Source organism: Diplotaxodon limnothrissa, linkage group LG22 (assembly GCF_057381915.1).
Source record: "Diplotaxodon limnothrissa isolate DT_005_m linkage group LG22, D_limnothrissa_male_GT1.1, whole genome shotgun sequence".
Classification (NCBI taxonomy): domain Eukaryota; kingdom Metazoa; phylum Chordata; class Actinopteri; order Cichliformes; family Cichlidae; genus Diplotaxodon; species Diplotaxodon limnothrissa.
This window is the reverse complement of record NC_140616.1, coordinates 9,817,800-9,844,907: the sequence shown is the minus strand read 5'-3', so window position 1 is coordinate 9,844,907 and position 27,108 is coordinate 9,817,800. Positions and strand designations below refer to the sequence as shown.

At 43.1% G+C, this 27,108-nt stretch overlaps 1 protein-coding gene across 1 annotated transcript in view; it reads right to left on the bottom strand.

Moving 5' to 3' along the window:
* The window catches only part of nedd9 (neural precursor cell expressed, developmentally down-regulated 9), a 35,306-nt gene extending 8,922 nt beyond the window's left edge, over positions 1-26,384 (bottom strand). Inside the window, exons 1-2 of the mRNA XM_085345767.1 lie at positions 26,155-26,384; positions 10,088-10,498 (exon numbers count right to left, since the gene is read on the bottom strand). Of these exons, the coding sequence (XP_085201893.1) occupies positions 10,088-10,498; positions 26,155-26,166 (423 nt within the window). The 5' untranslated portion in view covers positions 26,167-26,384. The remainder of the gene's footprint in view (positions 1-10,087; positions 10,499-26,154) is intronic.
* Positions 26,385-27,108: the final 724 nt, after the last annotated feature.

The window sequence follows — 27,108 nt, the reverse complement described above, 5'->3', positions numbered from 1 at the left end:
AAAATAATGTGATTCAGTCAAGCAATAAAAATAGGTCAACCTTCAGCAGTGCTTTGGGAGAGTTTTTAGAATGGAAGATAGTTTTATAGCCGAAATGGCATTGGAGAAGGAATTTTATCGTAGTGCTGGCAGGACTGTGAGTTTCTAAATCCAGAAATCTCTGGTGAAGTAATCACCGGGTCACTGGTATTGATGAACAACACTCTTAAACTGAAGCATTTGGTGCTGTAGGATTTAATACACCTTTAAAATATTTTACACTGCGGTGTAGACAGGCTTAGGAATAATGGCACGATTACTGCTTGGGAAAAAAAAACGAAACAAAATACAAACACATGCTGCGAGCCTCACCTACGCCCTTGACATTTTTAACCCTGTTAATTATTTAACACATTTTTCCTCCTCTTTTCCCGTCAGAGGCAATCAGCTCCTTCACACCTCCTAATCCCCCCATTCTCAAACCCTCAGGCTGATTCACATCTCCTAAAAGCAGCAGAGCAGCCGACCTCCTTGATGCGTCAGACAGACGGAGGAATGCTGGGAATGTCCTTCCCTGAGCCCAGTACTCCTCTTTTGCCCCCGCGCAACGCTATCGTTACACTGGAACAAACAGGGTTCATTAGCAGGGCTCGAAAATAGGAACCATACGCACGGCTCCCTGGCAAAGGGCCGAGTCCCCAGGGACATGAAAGACCTCAGTCCCTGCATCCACTCATGAGTCACTTTATAGCACAATAACCTAATAGCATCTCTCGTCCTGAGACATTTATCGGAGCATGAGCAGTAGGAGACGTAACCTCAGAATGGGATTAGTGCTCCAGAGGAACTGGTTTGTAAAAGAGATTTATGAAAAAAGGTAACTCAAGTGGAAGAAAGGGAAAGAGAGGGGAACGGAAAAATAGTTGCCTAGTATGGAAAGGAATGCCATTCATCTGACTAACAGTAGTCCATATGGTTCTTATGAATCCAATCTGAACAAGCCCGTGGTGATTTAAGGTGTTCACTGTTGGCGCTCGCGCCACAGCAGACATCATCCCGGCGAGGCCTTTGGGGTCAGAGCTGAAAACGTATACTGCAGGCTTTAAATACTCTCTGAAATAAACCAGAAGAGGAATAAACAGCTGCTTCTGGCTCTCCTCACTCTGGACTGATTATTTTTAAGGTTTTATCTGCTTAAAAGCATACACAGTCAAGTCATGTAAACCATTTGTTACTGCATGACTTAGATCTGAAGTTTTCAAATCTGGGCCCCTTATTACTCTCAAAAACTAGCGATACTGCCAGCAGGAAAAGGGTTACTGTTAATTTAACACTTTGTTTTTGTTTTGTTCATCTTAAACCTTGGTATTATTAAATGTCAGCCTACTTAGCCAATACGGGTTCCTGTTTTTTTACAGTGTACTTTAATACTAAAGAAACCTAAAGACCTGCCTATTTCTAAAAATCTAAAATGTAACTTTGGATACTAAATAAGACAAAAAACTGTTTGGAGGGCTAGTGAAGTTGTGCTCTTTTGACATATAACGATGTGCTGCCTGCTGGCTACCTCCAGTGTTATTGTTAGGTTAATAAAAACACATCAGGACAGGGAAGGTGGAGGACGAGAGTTAGATTGTTCTCTCCAATGGGGAGAGACGAATGCCATCGAAAGGCAGGAAGACGACACTGAAAACAGGCAAACCTTCAGCTAATAAAATGTCTGAGGTTATTCATTAGTTTATTGTACTGCGAGTTTTTAAAAGCTTAGTTTAAACACACGCTACATATAAATAGTTTTATTATTACTTTTAGAGACGACACCTAAATGGTTTTGGGGACTCGTGACTATTCAGACAATGAAAGACGAGAGCTTAGTGGAGCGCAGTAGCATCGGTTAAAAAGATTCATCTGGTTTATCTGATTTATTGTCTTTCTATTGGCCCGGCTTGAGAGCAGCTTTAATGCCTTTTCATATTTTCTATTTTCTGCCCAGTGAAAATGTGCTGAAATGTGAAAAGCAGTAGGCATATTAAATCTCTCAGAGCAACCAGACTCAGGAGATAACAAGCAAGCCTCCTGCTTGTTTAAAAGGTCACTCAGCCGGGCTACCTTCCCTCTGGGTTTAAGGGAAGCCTGGACCCAGCTGTCACATGCAGATGACAGCGAGGTGTCCGCTGAAGACCTCGGTGACCTTTTCTACAGGTACATGTCATCGCTCTGAGCGCCCATCAGTGGCTTCTTTCAGCCTCTGCCAGATGCACACTGCTCATTTATTTCCCTTCTGTTTACCCAGCAGGCTGTTGCTCTGAGGACACTTGGCGCGGCTATAATTGCCGCCGGGCAAATATTTACCACATCCAATGAGGTTGTCGCTTGCATGACGGCGGTGCGTGGCCTTTCAGAGAACGATGACATCACGAACAGCCGAGCCAAAAGGAGGGAGGGCGCTGAGCAAACATTTGTTCCCACTCAGGTGAGGGGAGCTCAGGATGCCTTCATGGACGATGAAGGGCAACGTCGGCGACTTAAACGAGCGGCAAGAGGAGGCAAATAGATGGCTTGTTAACACTCCTACGCGTTGTGGCGAGTGACTCATGTCTCTTTCAGCAGGACCCTGTTTACTTAGCCTGCTGGCAGGATCAGATTTTGGAAGGTAGACCTTTAAAGCTTTACTTCAGGGTCATTTGAGAGGTCTTGTCATAGCATCAACAACTACCTCATGGGCTTGTTATATACTCTCTCAGGTTTTATGTACTGATGGGCAATGAATTACTCTGTATATATGTCAGGTTTTACTGGTATTCACATCCTAAGATATAACCAAACTACTAACTACTAGCACATATTAATAGTTTGGTCTCCAAAGCATAAAAAACAAAGCTGGAGTGAAGTTTTAGGTAAACTATTAACAGTTTAGAGAATAGCAAAAGAAATCAGCTTGTTAAAATGTCACTGTATTTCCTTCTCTTGAGAAAATGTGCTGCTACGGATTCAGATAAGGCTGAAACAGAGTATTTCTTCTCTAAAAGAAGAACAGATGTGGTTGGCGGGTAACAGGAAAGTAAAAGTATACGTTTTTAAGACCTTCTATAAAAGATCCATCTATTTTCTTAACTGCTTAACCAACTCGCGGTTGAAAGCAAGAGTCTATCTCAGTGGTCATGGGGGACAAGTGGGTTGCAGGTTACCTGTCCAAACAACTTTAAAGAACAAAATACACAATTTAACTGAGACCATACTTGCTATGCTATTTTAAAATGACTAGTAATTGACCTCAAGATGATATCTTATTCCCTCTTTCCAGGCACAGACTTTAACCACCAGGAACAATAAGCTGGTTTTTAATTCTTCACATTTCTGCAGACTAACAACAAACAGTCTGATTAGCGTCATCTTCAACATCTTCGGGGATTCCACCAGCTAAATTTGTGATATTTTAAGGCCTTTTCCTTTTCCAAGTGAAATTGTAATCAAGATAACTTTAAGGGCCTGCAGACGGCCTAGAAGAAGAGCTCAGACGGCGAAGGTCTTCCCTCTTCTCCCATCTGGTTTTGAAAAGAGTTTGCTTCACCAGCTGGCTCCGCTGGTCACACTCAGTGATAGACAGACTGCTCAATCACCTGCCAAGTATTTTTTGAACGTGCCCGTCATTTTCCAAACGGTTTCCCAGGACGACTTCCCAGATGGTTCTGTGTTAAAACCATCTGGCGCGCAGAGTTAATCTCGACTCAGACAAACCCAAATAGTAGTTTTTGGACACCGCGCTCGCCACCGGCAAAGTCAAAACAACAAAGGAGGGGTAGGTCTTCTCCAAAAAAATATTTGTGTTCCTGCAGCCAAGATCACATAAAGCCATTTTGGAAACCTGCCCAGGTTGCTAAGACACCTTATGTTGATTTGTCCTTCACTCATCTGAGTAAGTTCATTTCTTCTTGACTGCCTCGGGGTGAATTATGGCATCTTTGTGTGGCAACACTTCCCCGGATATCATCCTTTCACACCCTTTCATTGGTTACTTGCACACACACAATGCCACCCCCATCTGCACCCACACTAATGGGCTGCTGACACATCAACATCAACAACCCAAATGAGGCTTTTCACCACAGCGCGTCGTATAAAACGATGGTGACAATGACACCGCCGGTAATGTAGCAACAGCTTTATTGAATTTCCTCCACCCGTCTCCTCATTCACACCTCCTCATCTCCGCTCTGCTCCTATCTGCAGCTCTGTCAGCACGGCACCGCTAGCTTACTTTTAAATGAAGGTCACCTGAGGGCACAGGAAGCATGCACGCTATCAGTCATATGTTAGGTAAGAGCGTGATTTTGTATATGACTGCATGTGTTTGGCTCCTGCTGATTCACAGCACAGAGATGTGTTTTGCAACTTGGTAAAGTTCCCCTCTGCCACGCAGAGCTGCACCAGCCCATTAAAGCGCCAAACGAATTAATGCAGGTAATTAAGCCCCGAATCCCGAGAGGCCGCCGTCCGTCTCCGAAGCACGTCCGAGCGACTAAACCCAAACAGACAGCGGGCTTAATGAGGAGCGTGAAAAGAGAATGGGCTGATTCTCAGTTCTAATAGGGATCATTGTTCATTCTCTGTGATCAAAGCGGCACTTAATCCTGTGGCACGAATATCTGAGAAGACGAAAGATGACTCCGACACTTCGTGTTTACTTTCTAAGAAAAATATACCGGGAAAAAAATCCTCTGAATTCTGGGAAAAAGCAGGATAATGTGGAGTGAGGAAGCTTTTAAGCTCTTGGATTATCCAAGAGACATTTTGGGCAAGGGCCCACACACAACTGAGGCCCCACCCCCCCCAAAAAATATCCAGAATTTTATCCTCAAACTTTAGATTTTGAAACCATACATTATCAAAAAACATAACAGTCCCTTAGCTCTTATTTCACCTGCCCCTTCCTCCCCTACACAGCTGAGGCTAAGGCTTCCAAAATGAATGGAAATAGCACAAGTGGACACATTTGTTTTTAATCAATTCGCAATAAAAATCTAAACAAAACACGGCAGTTAATTTTTAAAGTTGTTGAGACAACAAATGGTTAGCTGTAGCAGCACCTCACAGTCACAGTGGATTTATGACCTGAAACTTTGGTTGGATGTAAATGAAGAAGGCAGGTGGTGCTCACCAGCGGAAAGCTTTTTATACCTCACAGGTGAAGTAGTGAGTAGCCAGGATATGGAATACTTTTCACCTGCGTAACTTTATTTATTGACAAGGAAAAAATGTGTTTGCTCCTTTTTTAGAAGTTATGCGGCCCAAATGTTTGCTTATCGTTGTACTTTAACACTCTTCTTCTGTTGCACTTCTTCACAGTCCCTCTCCGGAAACGAAGATCTAACAGGATCTAATGAGGATATAACAGGTGTGTTTTTGGGTGTGTGTGTGAGGACACTTATGTCAGTGTATTATCCTCATTTAAAAAACACTTTAAAGGTTTACTTGAAACTGTGCATCTATTTAAAACTCTTCTGTGTACTACTGAACCCTGGACTATATGAGTGTTTGTTGGTTCAAAAGCACTTGAAATGTAGTATAAATTATTATATGGTTGGATGCAGCTTGTAATAAAAGTGCTTTGACTGTTCAGAGTAGAAAAGTGCCGTGCAAGTATGAGGGTTCATCATCGAGGGGAGGCGAATGTCTGCAGTAGATCTAATGCCAATCATCCCGTGGTCGGAGAGATATTTCTGTCCAGCAGCGGAGTGACAGACCCACACTGTAAACCAAAGAGCTGCTAGTGTGGCTGAAAATGCCAAAATGAAACCAGCGTTGGCTTCTTAAATGTAAATACCTCCTGGTTTTGTTTGCCTTCTGTGATGTGAAACTGAATCTGTTTTGGTCTTTTGGATTGTTGGCTGGCTTAAAAAAAAAAAAAGAAGATAAAATATGTAAGCTCTGGTTTTTATAAATGCTTTCAAGAAAGCATTTCCTGTCTTCTCTTGGCCTTCCTCTGCAACTTTATCACACTGTCTGCTTTAAACTTTTCCAGAGGAGAAAGTCCTGTCAGTGCGCTCACCCCAGAGCAGATTACTTTTGGTGCGACTGATTTATGGTCGTGCCCTCTTGGTCGAATCTCGCCAGCCAGCGATTCATCACTAATGTGACAATGGCGAGCGTTTGAAGGAGCCGGCCTCCTCCAGGAAGAAATAACTCACTTATCTGCTGCTGAGACTGCCGTGCGCGTGATTAGGCAGAGAAAATATGGCCGAGGCAAACAAACAAGATATTCTTCTCACATAACCTGGTTACTTCAAAAAGCACAGCTTTATCAAGGTACACGAGCACACCCTCGCAGTCTACAAAGCGCTATCAGGGCACTTCCTTGAGTTGTGTGTTGAGTTCATTAAACCCTTTGTTGTGCTCTTTACGGCACCAATGAACAGATTGCATCTACGGCTACGACGTGGTGAGAGGAGGAAATGCCTATACAAGGAGCAGACTTCATGAAGGCAGGAAGGGAGGAATGAAAAGGCCGCCTGAAAGGAGCAGATAAGGGCAGATATTTGAACTCTGAACCCAGCCCATCACTGGGCGCCGTGACCTCAGCGCCTGAGTCACAACAGTGACCGGGGCGAAAACAGACACACCTTTCAGAGATGGTGAAGAAGAAGGAGGAGGAGGAGGAAATCAAGGCTGAGATGAAACACGGGCCTCTGGGAGCCACATGATAAAAGGCTGCTCCTGGCTTCCATGTGAGGAGGCTCTTTGTGTGGCCGAGAGCTCCTGGCGTCCGTCCCACACGGACCCAGCTTTAAGGCTATGTGAGGGGACGGGAGGGGGAGGTGGGGTGGCTGTAGCTCACCCTCCCAGGAGGGTCACCCAAGGACAAGGCCGCAGCACCAAACCGAAGAGCCAGAGTGGCAGCGAGCGCCAAACCTCAGTGTGCCTTATATACCGGAGCCCCACGCCACATGAAAGGGAAAACAGCCAGTCGCCAATCTGGATTTGCACTGCAGGCCTGGCACGCAACACCCCCCGCCTCCGCCCCCCACTCCGAGGACACATTCATGACATACGGGGGCCTCTCTCCACAGGAGGGGATGACGGCTTCGGAGTAATACGAGAGGGGATTATCAGTCTAGGAAGCCGGCATCAGTCTCAAAAACCATTTGGGAAACCAAACGCATGTTTGCGCGTGACGACATGAAAACGGCCGCCGTTAAAACAACACGAGGCCATAAGTCAGCGAGCCCGGCCTGTCATCAACACTGACGCGCTGTAGTAAACAAGCCTGCCTTTGCTTCTTTCAAGAGCAAAGGCCAGAGCCGGGGTTTCACATCAGCAACAAATATTTCCATAAATACTCTGACGCAGGGCGCACACCGTTCGACCGATCGGGATTTCATTGGTGCGCAACACCGTGGAGCTCAGAGCAAACAATCAGAGGCTCTTCTTTTTAAAACAGCGTTTACCATAATTTCATAATTAGACGCCCTTAAAAAGTGTGCTGTGATGAAAGTAAACGTCTCTGCTCTACCAAAAACATACAGTGACTCCAAACCTGAGGCCTGTATGTATATCCAGGATGGCTTAACATAACTATAGGTTTCTATCACAGCCTTTAGCTTTGAGAGATGATGTTTTTCTGTCACTTGGGACATAATAAATGGCTGCAAACACTGAGCCTGAGCTATTTTTCACTGTCAGAATTAAAGCAAATTTAAAACACAAACCACACACGAGTTTTGGCTTCAAAACAGAACATTAGTTCAAATAAAATTCAGTTAAACAATAGAGTAGCTTCTTAATTACTGCTAAGAAAAGGGATAAAATGGAGTATTTGAAAGAGCTGAACGCTATTTTTATATGACTGTAAATGGAGCATTGCTCTAATTGGTCAGTAACTGGTTGAAATGAAAAATTTTATAGTGAAAACAACCACCGAGGCAAACTGTTCTGTTTAGTTAGCCATAAACCTGAAAATGAACCAACTTGTAGGTTTTTTTGTGTGATTATTTCTATAAATGTTTTATGCAGGGTTAAATTAATCTGATTGAATCAGGAGAGCTTCAGGTCTACTCAAGCTTTGGAGGTGCTCCTCCTTAAATCTTGGAAAGCTAATTGGTGAGCACGAACCAACAACATCTCTCCTTTCTTTTAGTGTTTCACTAGAGATAACCAGATCTAACAGAACAGTCTGTGGCGAATGAAGGCGATTGTGCTTCTGTCCAAGATTCAGACAGCACTGGAAAACAGCGGATCCTTGTCATGACGCACCGACACACACGCAGCCGAAATCTTTCTATTCAATAGACGGGAACAACCGCCGAAAATTGCAGCGCTTTGATAACCGCAGATTGGAGGACCAGTCGAACGTCCAAGACTTAATATAATCTCTCCAATAACACGATTACGGCACAGAAATACACTCTCATTAGGAGCGCATTTCATTTTCCATGTTATCGCAAAGCCTTGTTAATACCGCTCCTCGGCTAAGCCTCGCAGCCTGTTACGGAAAAAGAGAGGTGTTGCTTGACAGGTCTGCTACTGCTGTGTGTGTGTGTGTGTGTGTGTGTGTGTGTGTGTGTGTGTGTGTGTGTGTGTGTCTGATTGACAGGTCTCTCCCCACAGCCCCCTGGCTCCCACTGACTTTATCACAGCAACTCCTGTGCAGTGAGTCCTCTAAGCCCCTGGCGCCTGCTGCCTGTTTATCCACTAAAATGAACACCTTAGCTCATTTCTATGATGGCTGGGGCTGATTTGTTTTAAAGGAAATAGCCCTTGGGATATCAAAAGCTCATTCAGCATGTAATTACCATCCACCTCCTGAAGGGAAGACTTGGTCTGAGATGCTCGTACTAGTTAAACGCTTGAATAACCAGGGAAATTTCCTCCCGTCGTATTTTAGCGCACACCTGCCAGTGACTTCCATGTGTAAAGAGGTAATGACATGCTAACTGCTCACCCTTGTTTAATGCATTTAAATCAAGTGTACGAGACATCTGGTGGTGTAAAACAAGAGCAATGGCTCAGCAGTATCGGAGACACCGAACACAAGAGAAGACTTATTACCCCACAGTTAGGAAAGTGTTTGGTGCAGAAATTAAAATGACAATGAAATAATAATAATTCGATTATAATTATGAGTATAAACACTGATAAACTGATAACTAGGTGATTTAAGACTATTAAATGCTTTTTTCAGCAGGCAAATTAAGATATATACTTTAAATGATATACGATCTAGGCCATAAAATGATGAATACATGGATACGCTGTTTGGAGAATTGTGTATATATAGCTATACTGCAAATGACCAAGTCCAGTGTGTTTGCCAGTGACCATGTTTAAAGCATTTAAATGCAGCTGTGCTCCACCAAAATCCAAAAAACAGCTCTGTACTGTTTGCTTTTCCACAATTTCTCTCCATACTCGCAGCCTTTCTGCGGGTTAGACTGGCTCTGCTGAACACAGTGTGCCAATACAGGAATAAAGCCAAATGGGAGCCGTGCACAAAAACACTACCCTCATCTGTGGTGAGCGCCAGGCCCGGCACACCCTGCACACATTTCGCATGGCAGAGCTGCAATCTCCTCTTTGGCCTTTCTGCTTTCCGTGCGCGCGCTGGTGAGAGCCGAGCCTCACGGATCACGGTGTAAACGCGCAAATGCCATTTCCCATCACATCTCATTCCCACACCCGCCACAGCTGATGTTACCTTAGAAATCCAATGTGATCCCAAATATCCAGAGTTTGGGGAACAGACCAGACTCCATTTTCTGTTACTCTAAACCTTTTCCATTTTGTTATTTCCTCTTCTTCTGACGCTCTGATAAATATTAATGTGCGACCCTTTGCTACAGATGAAAGTGTGTAAAAGTGCATTTAAATGCAAAACATTGTGCGCGCATTAGGGGAAAAAAGTACGACTCAGTAATAACAGTTTTTCTCTCCAATCATCTTACCAGGTGGTTTCACTGGTGAGCCCCTCAACTTTGCTTTAAAGGAGGACTAATCAGTGAAATCAGATGGTCACTATTGATTGCTGTGCTCCATAGTGATGTATCTTTCTTGGGCTGAGTCAATAAAGGAAACCCAAACTAGCTGACAGATTGACTGATGAGCTCTGTCTCACCTTGCTTGGTGTGTTATCAGTTGCTAGAGTACTCCTCGGTGGGACCTGGTAGACGTCCTGTCCCGGTGGGACCTGGTAGATGCTCTGCTGACTCTGCTGCTGTGGGCTCTGGAGGGACGGGGGCACCTGGTAGAGGCCCTGAGACCCCGAGTTAGCCTTCTGCTGATAGCTCTGAGATGGAGAAGGGGCGGCGGCGGCGGCGCCCGACGACTGAGCCTCGAACATGGGTCCGATCAGCAGCTTCAAGCGGTTCCCGGGGGCGATGCCCTGGCGGCCGTGCAGGGAGCAGAGCCACCAGCCCTCCAGGCCGCCTGTGTTCTGCTCAATGACGGTCAGGATGTCCCCTTTCCGGAAGGCCAGCTCCTCGGGGGACTCCGGCATGTTGTCGTACAACGCTTTGGCCATCAGGTTCTGCGGGAGCAAAGGTCAGACTGTGTTTAGATACGTGTCGGCTTAATTATAACACAACAAGCACGTGGTTACAACAGCTGTTCGCTCCTGCTGCGTGCTGTTTGTCAGGTTTGAGTGGAAAAACAACAGTGGCGGTTTTACAGGCGGGTTATCTGCAGGACACAATGCTAAACCAAAGGAAAAAAACAACAAAAAACAATCACCTACATACACATACGCACCCATAAACCCACACGTTCATATAGAAGTTTTGTGGATTTTATTAATAAAAAGCTCCAGAAGAAGCTGAATTAACGAGCTCCAGCAACAATCATGAGAACAGTATCAATCACTTATTATCTGAAGCATCAAAACTAACCTAATACTACACATGACTGCCGTCTGCCACGCCAGGTTTTAAATACTCCAGTGAATGACATGCTGGTGAACTCGCTGCGCTGCCATTGGTCGGCAGCTCCACACCAGATGTCTTTCAAACCAAATCTGAACTTGATGGGATTTTCTCAGCTCAGCTCGTGCTTCAGGGCACAGCTATCTAAAGGTCTACGGAGGGTTGAGGGATAATGACTCAAAACAGCAGATTTTGGAGATAGAAAAAGCCCCGGAGCGTGCCGCTGTGTCTGAGAGGGGCATTTAAGACTAATTGCCTCAGTCTTTCTTCCTTTAGCCTTTATTCAACCACGGAAGGAGTTAACTGAGCATGAATACTCCTTTTCAACTGCCTGATGCCCACAACTTTAAATCCCGGGAACTACCAGGCACAACAGCGATCAATGCAAAGTCCATGAATACAATTAGTGGATAAGCGGCTTGGTCAAGTGCGCCTTTAACATCTAATAAAGTGGGAAAGGAGAGTGGTTATTATCTGGTTTTTACTTTTGTTTTTAGCTTTTCAGAAAATCAACAACGATCACATTAGATTAGAGAATCTAGGATGTCAAGATCACAAACTCTTGTGCTCTTGACATCCTGGGCTGCATGATGGTGCAGTGAGGTTAGCACTATCGCTTCATAGGTTGATCGTGTTGGAGTCAAATTTCCTGGTTGAACTTCCTGTGAGGAGCTTACATGGTCCCAAGGTACTTTAGCTTTCTTCAAAAGTCCAAAGATATGCATGTTAGCCTACATGGGGATTCTAATGTGGATGTAGTTAAGTATGTAAGGCGGATAAAGTACAAAGACTAAAGCCCTACACATATGAATGGGTAAATTTAGCTTATGCAACACGTTTGAATGGTCAAAAAGATTAAAGGAGTACTTCATAAATGCCAATCCAACCTCCATTTTAAGCTCAAAGACTGTAGCAGTGCCTCTGTATTCTACAATATATCTCCCACCAATGAAAAGTACAAAAACTCAACAACTAGAGACAAACAAAGCCAGTCCACAACTTTCTATAACAGCTTAAAATAACTCAAAATCATCAGTTCATGAACAAAAACCTTCACCAGTCAGATGAGCCTCATAACACAGTAAGAAGAAGCAACACGCCTCCTATTTGTTCAGTCATGACTCTTCTTAAGCGATAAAATGAAAAAAAATATGTAATGAATAACCAACAGAGGCACAGTAGCGATAAAGTAGCTCTGACTGCCTCCGAGTCAGCACCAGCTATAATCTTTCTGAGCTGGATTACATTTACATGAGATGAAACGAGCTGATTGGAGGATGAAAATGATATTTTTATTTGGATTACATGCCCATTTAGATTAAAAACTGACTTCAAGCAGCCAAACAGAGCTCCACACAGGACAGCCACTCAGTTCTTGTTTATCTCTCCACTCCACCTTTTTTCTGATCTGTTCTTTCTGTATCTCACCTTTCATCGGTTCACCGTGGGAATAAGGAAGCCTACTTTGTGGCAGTTTCTACTTTGGGGCTTTCTTGAACCTTCTTCGGCCTTCCTCTTTCCTATCAGCCCGATTCAAGCAGTTCCCATGTGAAACTCGCTGTTAGTAACATCGTTATCTCTCTCTCGCTCTCTGTGGGGCGGGCCTCCCTGGCTATTGTCTCAGTGTGCTGTCGGAGCCATTAGCCAGCAACACCCAGAGCACAGTTACACCCTCACTATCACCCACTGCCACCTAACTAGCTGCGAAGAGCTTGAGCATGAGCCCTAGAGGTCAATGCCATCCAACGGGAGCAGACCTGGATGTCCAAGAGTTGTCCAGAAGGAAACAAAAATGCTGATAACTGCTCCTGCTCCAATTAAAGTCTGAATATATGAGGAAATACAGCCGTCCAGATCAGCACAGATTTTGAACTGAAGCTTTTGATTACTGTTAGATTGTTTAAACCTCTAAGTGTTTGCTTTTTTTCATTGATTCACAAGGAAAACACACTATACCAGCATGCCACTTAAAAATAATGCTTATTTATTGCCCACTCCATCCTCTGTGTGTAAAAAAAGAAAGGAAAACTATCTAGCTTCATTCCTCCTCCTTTTAAGACAACCCTTTTGTGATTGGCTACCCCTAACAAACACAAGGTAAGAACAACAGGTGGGTGGGGCTTCTGTAAGCACAAACAGAGCAGTCTAAAACTAATCGCTTGCACGTGCAACGACCTCTTTATTTAAAACGAATGGCGACTGTTGTTTTTATGAACATTTGCTGTAACAGTGAATGAGCGTTTCCTCCACTGCCTTTGGCCTCTAAAACAGCCACACACACAAAAAAAAGAGTAAACAAGTGTCCCATAAGGACGACCTTTGGACACAAAGACAAGTCGAAAGCACAATAGAGTGCTGAATATTTACAGTTTTATTACTACTGAAAGTCCAGAGTCCATAAAGTTAAGGTTTAAAATAGGATTATACAGGTTGCTCAAACACACTGATTTGAGTTTATCATTTTATTGTTGAGAGCTGTGAATATCTGATGAGCAGCCTCTGGAATCGTGATCTTTCCTTGTCCTTTGCAGATCTGTTTGCATGTTGCATGCCTAATATTCAAGGCCAGAGTAAAATAAAAAAGTGACCCCAGCAGGAAAACTAATCTAGGTCGTTTGTGGCTACTGTGGGTGTCATCTGCTCTATCAGCAATAGAAGGCTGTGGCTACCGTCTAATGAAAGATCTGATAGACATGAATACAGCCATACTGTGGTTAGATTTTTGTTTTTCTTTAAATTAGGTCACAATGTAGATGATTTGGAAGCCATAGCAGACAAACTACACGGTTTTATTTAACTTAGATCTTAAATAAGTCGTCTTCTTTCAGCTTAAGGCCAAAGCTGTAGGTATTTGCATGAGGCCAGTTCTGCTGCTGTGGTTGACTGCTTTGTGTTTGATGCTCAGAAGAGAAATTAAATCACCCGACAGACAGAATTGCACGCATCGTGCTCCTTTGTCTCTGCTAATTAGTGATCACTGTGACCAGCTGCCGAAATGAAAGCACCCGTTTTGCAGACCGCATACGCGCACGATCACAAACTGAGCCGTGCCTTCACGTGAAAAAGGTACTGAAAACCACCAGTATGAGCACACCCAGCAATTTCAGTCTGCAGAGATGCAAGCCGGTCGAGGAAAATGTGCAACAGGAACTGTCACCCTGCATCTGTTGTCTAAACCACACTCCGCTGCCTTTTGTAGTTCGTACATATGCTTTAATAAGGCTTCGGTGCAGAGTTAATACTAATCTTAGGACATAAATGAACCCTAACGGGAAATCTTTAGCAGATCGAAAACACATTTCACCACAAGTCTCTATGACTTTAATTTCATGATGCAAGCAGTAACCATCAGAGCTAAAAAACAAACCCAACAAAGAAGTGTGGTTGACTGCAGTTCCACTAGTGGCCACTTGAGCCTGGCTCCAAAGGTCAGTCCCACAGACTCTGTTATTAAAAGACAGTCCAACTTTACAGCAGAAATAAAAACGTTTACAGCCTGCTGCAAGAAACTGTTTTGGTCTCTGTGGCTGATTCGCTTCTCTGTAATAGCTGTACAGCAATATCCAAGCCCAAGCCCTGCTCTACTATTGAAAAGTCATTTTAGCTTGCCATTATATGGTTGCCTGGCAACATGATGGTATCATCATATATGAAACATATCCTAATATTCATGTTTTGTAGATACAAATTAAATGTTACTGTCGTGAAATTAAAATAACATTATAGGTGCATAAACGCCACAAACTGGTCATTTTAGCCTACTGGTAAGAGGTCGCTAGGCAAGATGATGACACATATACCTGTGTGGCATCTTTGATTGTTCACCTGCTTTTGTGTATTATCGTTTGGTTTTACTGAAATCAAAGCTTAAAGTAATACAAACTTAGGGGTGTGGCTCTCTTGGATGACAGGTGGTTACAGTGTTTCTAAGGACTGCTTCTCATGTAAGTAACGTTGTGTTTTCTTAAAAACAAAGAAACTCATGACTGAAACAGCCACAAATACCAAATTGGAGGCTTCAAAGTATATTTCATACACCAAGGGGTGATAGTGTCTATGGTACTCCAGCCTTTTACCAAAAATGATGTTCACTTATCACCCGTCACAGGTGTTAGTGAAGTTTAAAACATATTGATTTTTCCCCTTCTATTGCTGTTCTTTCCAGTTATGCAAAAGTTCATGAGGAAGTAAAGGTAATATTAACAAAACAAAGAGGGGTAATAGTAGAAGCTACCACAATCACAGTACCACTGCCAGCTCCCAGAGGCTGCACAGGATCACTAATAGACTGATAAGCATTGCAAACATTTGCACTTTAATAACTAGTGATCAGTGGAAGCTGTGAGTAAACTTCTGCATCTGGATTCTGCGGAAGTCTGACATGACTGTGATACTGTAGAAAAAAAAAGCATGAACACTTATACATTATATATAAATATATGTATCATCCGTTGTGGTGAGCCTGGTACCACAGAGATCCTAACAGGAAGCAGCCTGATTGACACATTTTCACACCCTCCTCTTCACACACACGCTGCAGTTTACTTCGCATTAGAGTGCCGCAGCTTGTCTGTAAAGATTCATGCGATATAAATCAATGAACGGTTAAAGAGCATCTGAGTCGAAAAACAGTGAGCCACAGCAGATTTCAAGCATGGTATTTGGGATGTGAAGGGTCATGCGAGACACCAAACATGACCTTTAATCACACTAAACAAACAGCTTGTCGGCTGTAATGACTGCCAGCTACACGCGGCCCTTTTTGAAGTGATGCAGAAGGGGAAGAGTCGTGTTTTTGTCTTCACCCAGAGCAGGTGAACCCGGCTATTAAACCGGGCGTCATAAACAGCACTTAGCCGCAGCACGGAGACTCCATCGCTTGCCACTGATCCTCCTGTAAACACGTGTGTTTGCCATGTGTCAGAGAGGGGTGCTTCTGCTGCATCCACACACACATGTGTATGAGCTTCTAGGAAGTTATCACTCAGCGAGGTGAAAGGCGCTCAGCTGCTTCCTATTGCAAGTACCACATTTCTGCTCATGACCTTGAATCGTCTTGAAGCAGTGACTTAGATGTATTACTATTGTATCTATTTGTTTATGTAATGTATCTATGTTTACGTAGTTTCAGACCTTTTAATTGGCATACAGCTTTAGATGAGTCATCGAAACCTTGTTTAGGTACAGTCTATACTGATGACACTGAGAGCGGACCTAATGTGATGACCCCAACTCCACGTTTAGTTTTTCTTGAACCCTGCTTTGAATCATCACTTTAAGATAATCCTTATTATACTACAGCCCCTCAGATCATCACCTGCCTGAAACAAGCCATTTTAGCTGTCTTTCTTCTCATTGGCTGCCTCTTACAAACAGAAGGTTTGAACAGTTGGTTTGGTGAGTTTACCAAGTCTATGTATAAGATGATATAAATGTAAGATTAATGTAAAAAAAACAAAGAAAAAAAAGCATCAGTGTCAGGTTTGACATCCACCCATCACAACTTTTTAGTGTATCTTTAGCTAAAGCTAGACAGTAAGCAGAAGGTCGCTGAGGGCTAATGTCCTGTTTAACAAGTTCAAGGAAGTAATCTGAGCCGCAACAACATTTTATGGGTGATTTCTTCGACCCGTGCTCCACCTCTTTAATGAGTTTTATGGTGTAACTTGCAATCTTGCTGACAAACCGGAATAATCACAAGCAGAAGAAATTGTATTTTAGTGAGCAAATTCTGGTCTGGACTCTGAGAAAACAGAGAGCTGCTACTGCATTACACAGGAGAATAAAATGTGAAGGACAAACAAAAAAGGCCTTAAAATTAAACTACCCTAAAATGTATCTAAAGTCAAAAGACTAAACCCAAGTAGAAAGACCAACCAGCTTTGCTGTGCCTAAACAGCTTTGACCCAGACGTCAGCTTCCATGTATCTGACTTGCTCCGGGACATTTCCAGTGCTCAACTAGATTGAAATCTGGGGAGTTGAGGGGCCAGATCAGTGCCATGGGATTCAGGTTTTAATGCATGGTGAGGTACAATGCCTTGAAAAGGGAGACCACTACCATTGGGGTGCGTCACTGCAATGCAATGCAAGGGTTGCATAGGTACGTAGATGGTTGATGTCTTTTCTTCACATGGAAGGTGTTTTAATGTTGAGGCTGACAGGTTTGTTTTATTTCCACATGTTTGTTTTTTGTTTACTGTCTTTTAAAACATGTGGCACTAAAACAGCTCTCCTTCCCATCTGGTATGTTTTATTAGTCTGTCCTGGTTTGTCCAGTCTGTCTGAATCCCCTCTGACTCAAACCTCTACATCACCAAGGCTTTTCTTCCCATCAGTGTCTTGCCTGAACACAAGCAGTTTAAAACGTCATCCCATCTGCGAGCCTGTTCTGACCTTTCCCGAAATTTAAAAAAAAACAAACAAACAAAAAAAAACCTTACGTAATTTCACCACTTGCTGAAAAGGGCCCCACCTTTGCTTTCAGTAAGAGCTCTCTGGGTGGTTTTGGCTCTGCCTCTCCGGGGTACACATCAGTCTAATAATAATGAAGGTGGCTTTGGCTAAACAAGCTCACAAATACTTGAATTCCCTTACTGCCACAGCCACACCACATAGAAGAAACCCGCGTCCCCACAGCAATGAGAGTGCCTCGGCTTTCAAAGCGACGAGGACGTTTTCAGCCCAAACAAACAACCTGCTCCAAAAAAAGTGGTACGCTCTGACTGTGAGAACACTGGTGCCACAATTAGGGCCGTACCACTGTAACACGTGTCCCGGGGTGGTTTGTACACGCTCATTTGGCCTCATTTCGCATGGTTAAATATAGAAAATAATTATAGTAATGACGGTAATGAGGACCTGATGACTTTTACAAGCCGTTCCTCAGAGCGCGGCCTGCTGCGGGTGAGAGCCAGTTCGAATAAATGGGCCGTGTGTTGGGTTCTGGGTAGGAAGGGCTCATGGGAAGCGGTTCAGAGCTCAGAGTACATGGTAATTTCTTCATTTGGACAGGAAGGTTGACCCTCTGATTACAGCCTCCTTACAAGCCCTGCCAGTGGCCGTGTATTAACATAATTACACAGCAGGCTCGGTGAAATCTCACCTCGGCTATTTCTGAGAAAATCCTGTCGAAAAAGGCCGGTGTCATTTAAAGCCAGCACACAGGGGAACGTGACCCAGCACATTCCCTGCAGCTTCGCAATGATTGATATCTTATGCAAGCAAGTATAAATCAATACACTGTTACGACACAGTTACAGTGCAACTGGGCGCTGTAGCTGCATGTAATCAATCGATAGCTTATTTTAGTTTTGTGGTTGGAACAAACTGTTTCAGGGGTTCTTTGTGACTGATTGTAAACATTCATTTTTCTTGTGTAAAGACTTTAATTCTGCCAGAAGATGTGGAAAGAAGGGTAAATTCAACCTGCCAAGCGCTGAATAAAAAGGACTATTGTATCCACAGTGTAAATATGACACCCCCACCACCAACACCTTCTCCTTCATTTATGATTCACGAGCTGCGAGGAAATCTCCACACCCTAAAACATAAACAGCAACAGCATGGCAGCTGCAGCTTTGATGGGATGTGATGCGCCATGATGCCGTCTGACCACGCCGCAAGCTCCAACAAACCTCAGATCCTCAAAAAATATCTCAGTTGAACTGTCTAGTCAGAGAATGATGAAAAGTGTGTCACAATCATGGCCTTCCCCTGGAAAATGTCAGTTTCACTCTTATTTAGGAGATGACGATCACATTCATAATCAACAGTAAAGCTTTTATATTTTCACTGCATTCAGCTACTTTCTCCTCTCTAGATGCATTTGCTAAGAATTGTGCTCGATATAAATCATTCAAGTGCTTCTGAACTGTGGAAAAGTAATAATCTTAGGATCTTGAAAAGAAAGAAGATAACTGGACGCCTTCCTGTCTGTGTTCTTAAGTTAAGGTGAAGAGTCCCAGATATGTAAACCCTAGTGGGGGTAAACTTAAGGAAGTCCAGATACTTGTTTTTGTTTTGTTTTTTTTAAACTCTTAAGACTGCCATGACCTGGATTACTGAGATGCTTTCCAGACACATTTGTAAATCGTACTTTTCCAGTTTGCCCAAAGCCTTTTGCCAAGCTAGTTTGATCCTTTATTTAAGTCAAAATCATCTTTCATTTCTTTCTACTATTAACTACTAGACACAATGGACGACTGCTTCTTGTACAAATATCTCTGAAAACTGTCCAAATGTCACAAAAACTGATAACCACATGAAGCTAAAGAGCTAAATAAAGCTGTTGGAGAACCAGTACACTTAGGAGTTGTCGATTTTGGGTTTCACTTCACCAGGTTTACAGAAATTTGACTCATCATTATAGTAATGAGAATGTTATTAGTTACTGTTATTAGTTGTTATTTGCTGCCCAAAGCAGATAAAAAGGTCACTGAATGCAGATTTGGGATTTAAGGGGGTGTGGCTTTCACCCAGCTTCTGCTTCTAATGTTAAGGTTATTAAAACAGTAATGCTTTGTTACATTGTTGTAGTCTCTTCATTCCTGCGGCAGTATGTCTGCCACTCTGTTTACTTTGAGTGCACTTACAGTAATTTATAGCAGTAAAAACTGTGATGAAATACAACGTGGGCAGGACTCAACTGCAACACTCAACCACTTTAGGTGAGGTCACAGGAAATGATCTAATTTGTGTAACGTCTTGGGTAAAATGACTGTTATCCCGCGGCTCCTCCTTATTCTGTCCATTCATCTCAGTCGTCTTTTTTTTGTTTTTGTTTTTTTACTGTCACACAAACTATAAGGTAACCTGACATCTCCTGCGTTTCTGACCCACTCCTTAGCCTGCAGCGCTTCCTGGCTCCTGCACGACCCAGATAGATCCAGGCTACCACCGAGCTTGTGCTATCTTGTCACATCTTGGACTCCTTCGCTGTGGTCCTGGAGCCTTACCTATAATTAGGACTGAAACTGGAGATATTCTCTCAAAAGTGTAACGGCTTGTGCAGCTTTTGCATTCTGCCAGGACAATCCAGGGCTATGAGAGGAAACTGATCCGTGAGTCTGGCTCAGCGCCTGAGCAAAGCGGTGAATAACTGCGAGCTTGACACCGACTTTTGACCTGAAAATATAATTTACTGCACCTAAACGGGTCGAGGAGCACCGGCAACACAAATGTACAACAGTCCTGTGAATACGAATGGTATTCACGGGGCCTCCAGCCAACAGACGCTCAGTTTTGGCAAAGGAGACTAGTGGATTACTTCCAAGCTTGGTGCTGATGCCAAGTGAGGGTACATGAGTGCATCATAGTAACCCCCAGAGACAAGAGCACTAATCCCTCCAGGGGGCATTAGCCGACATGTGAAATATGTTTCGGGGTATCTCTGCAGGGCCACATTGATTGGTTTTACATATAGGAATAGTCAATGAGATGGAGATTCACTCCAATGTCCCTTCGATTTCACGCCACACAAAGATCTCACAGCCCAAACAACAGAGGCTGCCATCTTTCCCCTTTGAAACATGAAGGGCATCAGAGATAAAAGGAGAAAGATTCCCCCTTTTAACACTTTACTGCATTTGATTAAGTGCCTTTTAAACTAAGGGATACTCTCATTATGATTAGATGAGATTATATATATATATATATATATATATATATATATATATATATATATATATATATAACAGCAGGATGCAAGATGCTAGCAGGCAAGGCATACATGGAACGCCATAACCAAGTGGCCGGCATAGTGTACAGGAACATCTGTGCCGAGTATAACCTGGAAGTCCCGAGGTCAAAATGGGAGATGCCCCCAAGGGTGGTGGAGAATGACCGAGCTAAGATCCTGTGGGACTTCCAGATACAGACGGACAAAATGGTGGTGGCTAACCAACCGGACATAGTGGTGGTAGACAAACAGAAGCAGACGGCCGTAGTGATCGATGTAGCGGTTCCGAATGACAGCAATATCAGGAAGAAGGAACACGAGAAGCTGGAGAAATACCAAGGGCTCAGAGAAGAGCTCGAGAGGATGTGGAGGGTGAAGGTAAAGGTGGTCCCCGTGGTAATCGGAGCACTAGGCGCGGTGACTCCCAAGCTAGGCGAGTGGCTCCAGCAGATCCCGGGAATAACATCGGAGATCTCTGTCCAGAAGAGCGCAGTCCTGGGAACAGCTAAGATACTGCGCAGGACCCTCAAGCTCCCAGGCCTCTGGTAGAGGACCCGAGCTTGAAGGATAAACCGCCCGCAGGGGCGTGCTGGGTGTTTATATATATATATATATATATATATATATATATATATATTTATTTTATTTTATTTTATTTTATTTTATTTTATTTGAATGGATAATTTGGTGTATGAAATGTCAAATAGATTCAATAACCAACAGCTATGGGTTGTTTTGGCCAACAAATGGGAAAAAAAATCCAAAAAGGCAATATCAGGAATATTTTCATTAATAAATATCAACTTTCCTAACTGATAAAAAGAAGTTTAATGACATATGAATATGTCAAGTTATCTTGCTTATCGATCGTAAACTTCAGATTGTTTTCCCAAAATGAGCCGTCTTTGCATTTTATACCAACTTTCATAGACGAATCTTGTGTACGAATCTTTGATTCTGCTTTTCTTCGTCCGCGTCCACGTCTCTGTGGACGTTGCTCAAGGGAAAGCGTTGAAAATGATGTGTGTGGAAATGAATGAGTAACTGTTTAAAAGGATGAAGGAAGTGGTTTAAGAGGACTTACTAGGTTTATTTCAACAACATGATTCATGCATAAAAAAATAATAATGATCTTAGACTCCACCATGGGGTAGCCCCTTAGTTCACCCACTGTCTAGAACAGACATTGGGTGAACTAAGTTATAACAAAGTTCTGATTGGCTGCCCCTCGAGTGGGGCTTCTGCACTCACAAACAGTTAAATTTACCTTAGATGGCTGTACTGGACATATCATCCTCCATCATACAGAGGGGGGGGGGACAGCGAATAAAAGCCTCAAATGGGTTGTTTAGAGTACTCTGAATTCATGTAATTTATATACACTTTGACCTCTTTATTTAAAACCTTTAGCAATGTTTAGTATTCTTTTTTTTACCTGTATACAGCAGCTTCTTATAATTGCTTTTCCCCCAAACGACTGTCTACACACTGCTCAGCTTCGCCACATGACAAAGAAGACTAATGCAATCTCACATGCTTTAAAACTACGATGCTGTCGGCCTGCTAGAGGACCTTTGCTTCTACCCTACACATATCCAGAGCGCACACAGGTCAGCTCAGCTATTAAACAGACTCTCCGTGCAGTCGAACCGACTTGACGGGAGCCCACTAGATCTTGAAGGATGACCCTGTGAAATAGCTGGCATTCCTTGAGGGAAGGAAGGAGGAGCTCAACCGTGGAAATGGTTCTTTGCATTGTTGGTGAGTCTGTTTCTAAAACGAGTCCACATTGTAGTCTGTCTCCCCGCTGGCTGTTTTCAAATGTTAATGGCTGGCTCACGGTGCGAGGGCGCAGAGAGGGGAGGTTGGGGGGTCGCTATTCATTGACATTGGGGGAGTAGCTCTTTGCACTATCTGAAAATCTTACACAGGAGCAAAGTTGGGGAAAGGGACAGGAAATCGCTGACACACATGGGCTACAAAAGCTACATGTCACTGTTCAGACATCTGAGCAGGCACAGAATAATAAATGCTTTGAAGTTAAGATGGGAAAAAGCAATGTGAAATAATGCTTAAGTGCATATAACTTGCAGAGTTCTCTTGAAAAGGGCACTGGGTTCCTCTCAAGGAATTTCTTTCAGAAGAATACAAATGTCTCTTTCTGGAAGGACTACACAATGCCACCCCCTGCGTAAGCAAACAAGCTGAGAAAAGAAAAGAACCCCTGCTGTAAGGCTCATTATCAATGTGAAGGGCCACCTTGAAACAATCATGTGCATCCTCTGAACAACCTTCCCATGCACGATCGCCTGGAATGCACTCATTCTCACGGGGCGCTCCTCGACCTCCCCGACTCCCATCAACCCCACCCCAACGGCTCGACCCCCACTATACAGCCAACTCTGTTTGCCCTCTCGTTCTTCCCGCAACTTCCTCTCCTTTTCATTTTCTGCAAGCCCCTTCAGCACCACAGATCCTCCTCCTCACTCTTAGAACAATGTCTGCTATGCTCTCTCCTCCAGTTCCCTTCAGTGCTGGCTGACTGCCTAGAACCTGAACCCATTAAAAAAAATACAAACACTTTGAAAAGCACATTTTGGGCCAGAGTTTGGCTTCATCTAATCACTCTTCACTCTGGTTGTGGAGCTATTTCTACAACGGTTACATCAGCTACAAAGGAATGAGACCTGGGTGTTTAAAACTGTGTCACGACCCTTTAAAAGGACAGTTCTGGGCAAGTACATTCTCCACGTCCAAGTCCAACTTCCAGCAGGGACATCCTTCATTTAAGGCATCATATCGAGAGCTTTAACTCAAAAGAATTAAAGGAGTTGATCGTTTTTACCTGTTATCACAAAAGCAGCAGGTTAATTATGGAGCTTTAGCATTACTGTTGCCGTTTGTTAGCACTGGACAGAGCCTGGCTGGCAGTTTCCTCCTGTTTCCAGTCGTTATACTATGGTATGTGAAGTATCTCCAAGCCAATAAGCAAATTGAATCTCTCATAATCCTCTCTATCTCCATATTTTGTTCTTGAACTCTACAGAACAGCTTTGCTCAGTCTGAAACGAGCCGTTTTAGCTCCTCCCCCTTGAGGCCAACTTTGTTCTGACTGGCTGCCATTCACGAACAGAGGGCTCAAACTGTAGGTGGGTGGGGCTTTATGAACTAAGAACCATAGCTGTGTGACTGTGATGGCTGTAAGAGGAATATCTCCGCTCTATGACATCACTCAGACCCAAAGGTAGAAAAAAACTGTCTGAATCTGAGCGTTTAGAGCCCGAACTTTTGGCTCACAGGGATTACTCACTAAACACAGACCTCATTAAGTGAAACTAAAAATATAACCATCCGCCTCTGTAACAGTGACAAGACAGAAAATAAGGAAAAAGCAAAATAGGTCCCCTTCATACTAATTTATGTCTCATCTTTCTTTGTCCTCCATTTCCCTGGAAGAGCTCCGCCTCTGTGAGGTTCATCATGGGGATTACACACATTTGGTGACCTATGGAAAAAGGCACCCCGTTTCACACCTGAACACCTGTTGGAAACTATCTCTAGAGGCGTCTGATCAGATCGCGGCGCCTCACCTCAGGTCACGTGAACCACATGAGGGGGAGGGGTCGGCCTCGCTTGTTAAGCATGTGTTGAAACACTACCACTCTGCGAGGACAGGGACGCTCTTAATATAGCTGTAAATATCGAGTGGCTGTCGGGATGTGATGCAGTAGAGCTGTGACCGGCTGAAACTAGATAATCGCAGTAGTGACGTGAAATGTGTCACCTAACCGGAGCCTTGGGCTGATTTCCCACCCTCCTTTCCTCTGCCACAGCCTTGCATAACGTGGATATGTTTATTGTAAACAAAGAGCGCTGTCTACATGATCTCTGTGCTCTGGCTATCTTCTGAATGTGACAAACAAAGGAGTCAGACGTCAGAGAGCGGAGTGTGTATACTGCACAGATATCCTCCCTACAGGCTGATAATGGCCTGAAACGGTGGTGTTTATCATATTTATGAGCATGCACTGATCAGTCTCATTGTTCAGGGTGAATACAGTGACCGTGGAGACATGCTCGAAGTTATTTCCCCACTTTCAAATCCTCCTCTGGCCTCACACCCAAACTATCACCCTTGGCTCTGTGAACTGTGTACTTGACAGGACAATGAGTCAGTGAGCATGATGCACATATGCAGCGAGCACGCCCTCCAGTCACAAATCTGCTGAAGAGTGACCAGAAGACTGAAGAAAAAAAGCCAAACCTCATAGCAGAGAGAATCCCAGCCAACACTGAGGCAAACAGCTACTTCACACATCAGAAAACAGCCAGTGAAAACTGAATCAAGTGCCCTCAAAACCCCCAAAACCCTCACAAAAGACTATTGCCCCTTTAACGGGGCAAGGAAGACCTCAGACCCAAGAACATGAAGCAAAGGAAAAGTGCTAAAATGCAATCACATCCAGAGTAAATTCAAAGCTTCCTCCTGATGAAGTGACATCCAGCTGTTCCATCCATCACTGTCGAAGCCTCCAATTGTCTACACCCTGATGTAAAGACCTGTGGTTGTAGCCGATGATGCAGAGGTGACTTTCCCTTTTAATCCCAGTAACTGCATTTGACAGCATTAACAACAGTCTTTTCTGTCTGTTTGAGAGCTGGTCTGATTTTACAGCATCCTAAACCACATTACAGCGAGCTTTACTCACAAAAGAAAACCCACTACCATAAAATATCCACAGCATCAAAAACAGGATAATAATCACAGATTTATAGCACTAAACTAAATATCTCTGAGGGGGGGGGCTTTCAGCTGTTGTGGAAATGACCTGCAGTTAGCTGAGCATTTTGATCTCCAAGGAGCCAAGCCAAACAACAATGTAATGTCACTCCACATCCACTACCATGAATCTTCTCTAAAGATATATATTTTTTTATCTATTTTTTTTTTACAACCGCTTTCATAACCCAATACTCCTTTTTTAAAACATTTTTAAACAATATCTCTAAGTATTTGCTAATTACACCTCCTATAATGTGTATTTGTCACAAATTTCTTTGTCATAACCTGATATCTTCACGTTTTAGACTTCAAAAAAATACAATTTTCTGACATTGTCTAATCTAATGTTGTGGTGAGTCCAAGGAGGGGGCCTCAAAGTTGTTTTCATTTTAATTCCCTTTACGCCCCTGTGATGGAAAACGTAACCTGCAGATTTAAAGTGACGCATACTGACTTGTGCAGCACATTTACACACACACACACACACACACACACACACACACACACACCAAGCAGAAACAAAAAAGGCACGTTTCAGCAAGTCATTAGTGCAGTTTCCCCTTCTTTTTTTAACCAGTTCATAAGAAAAAAGCAACCCGGATGTATTCACTGAAATAAGTTGTGATTACCGCCACGAATACAGAAGCGTTAACATTTCACATTCACGTCGACTCAAAAAGAAATCTCCGACAGCATCAAGATTTGTTGTCATTATCCAGGTTAAACAACACAACAAATATCCAGCCTTAATAACACAAAAAACTGAGATGTAGCATCAAATCCAGCCCGCGGCGCTTCACTTACTTTGTATTTCATCTTGCCGCTTCTCTTTCTGACTCCAGTTAAAGTGAGAAATATCCGCTTTACCGCGACACACAGCGGCACGTCGGAATAACTGGAGGCACTATTAAGAGTTTTTCTTCTTCTTCTTCCTGTGCGGTTAACCAGCCATCCAGAGATTCATATGCAGAGAAACACGCAATGATCTAGCTGACTCCAGTCCGCCGCTTTCTACTCCTCTACTCCGGAGAACCGCTCACCACACCGACTCCTGCAGCTCATTAACATTAGGCGCTCCTGATTGGCCCAACTAAAACCCTCTAACCACGCCCGCTTACGGTCTGCTAGAAATCTGCGACGTCATCGTCGTATCAAAATAAAATAAAGGAAAAAAATAGAGTAGAAAGAAAATATTTTAAAAATTAAATTGCCAAAAAAATAAATTAAAAAATTGAATTAAAACAAGAATTCTAAAAATCTAAAAATATTATATAAAAATAATAATAAACAGTAGAATATGAAGAAAAAAATTATTCTCTCAACTTTCTGTCGGTTTTTCAGGGTATAGAAATGTTAATTGTAGCATAACTTAATGCCAGGCGTAAAACAAAATATCATTAAAAAGGCTTTATTTTTTTATTTTTCTCCATTTATTCTGCACATTTACAACTGATATAAAGTGATCTTTATTTTTTTTAATAAAAGTTAATAAAAGACACCACAAAAATGCAATCGTTATAAGTTACAGTGTGAACAGACAATTGTCCAGACGAACGAGAAATATCTATGATATCATATATAATGTATAACATCTATATTTAAGTTTCTCGTATCACTAAAAGACGGTACAGCTAAAATCACTGTGACCAGCTTTTCTGAATCAATTAATGAACACATACATTTACATATGAAACATTACCAGTCACCAACATTTGTCTTGCACTTGTCCCATCAAGGAAGCCTAAGTAATTATATGCT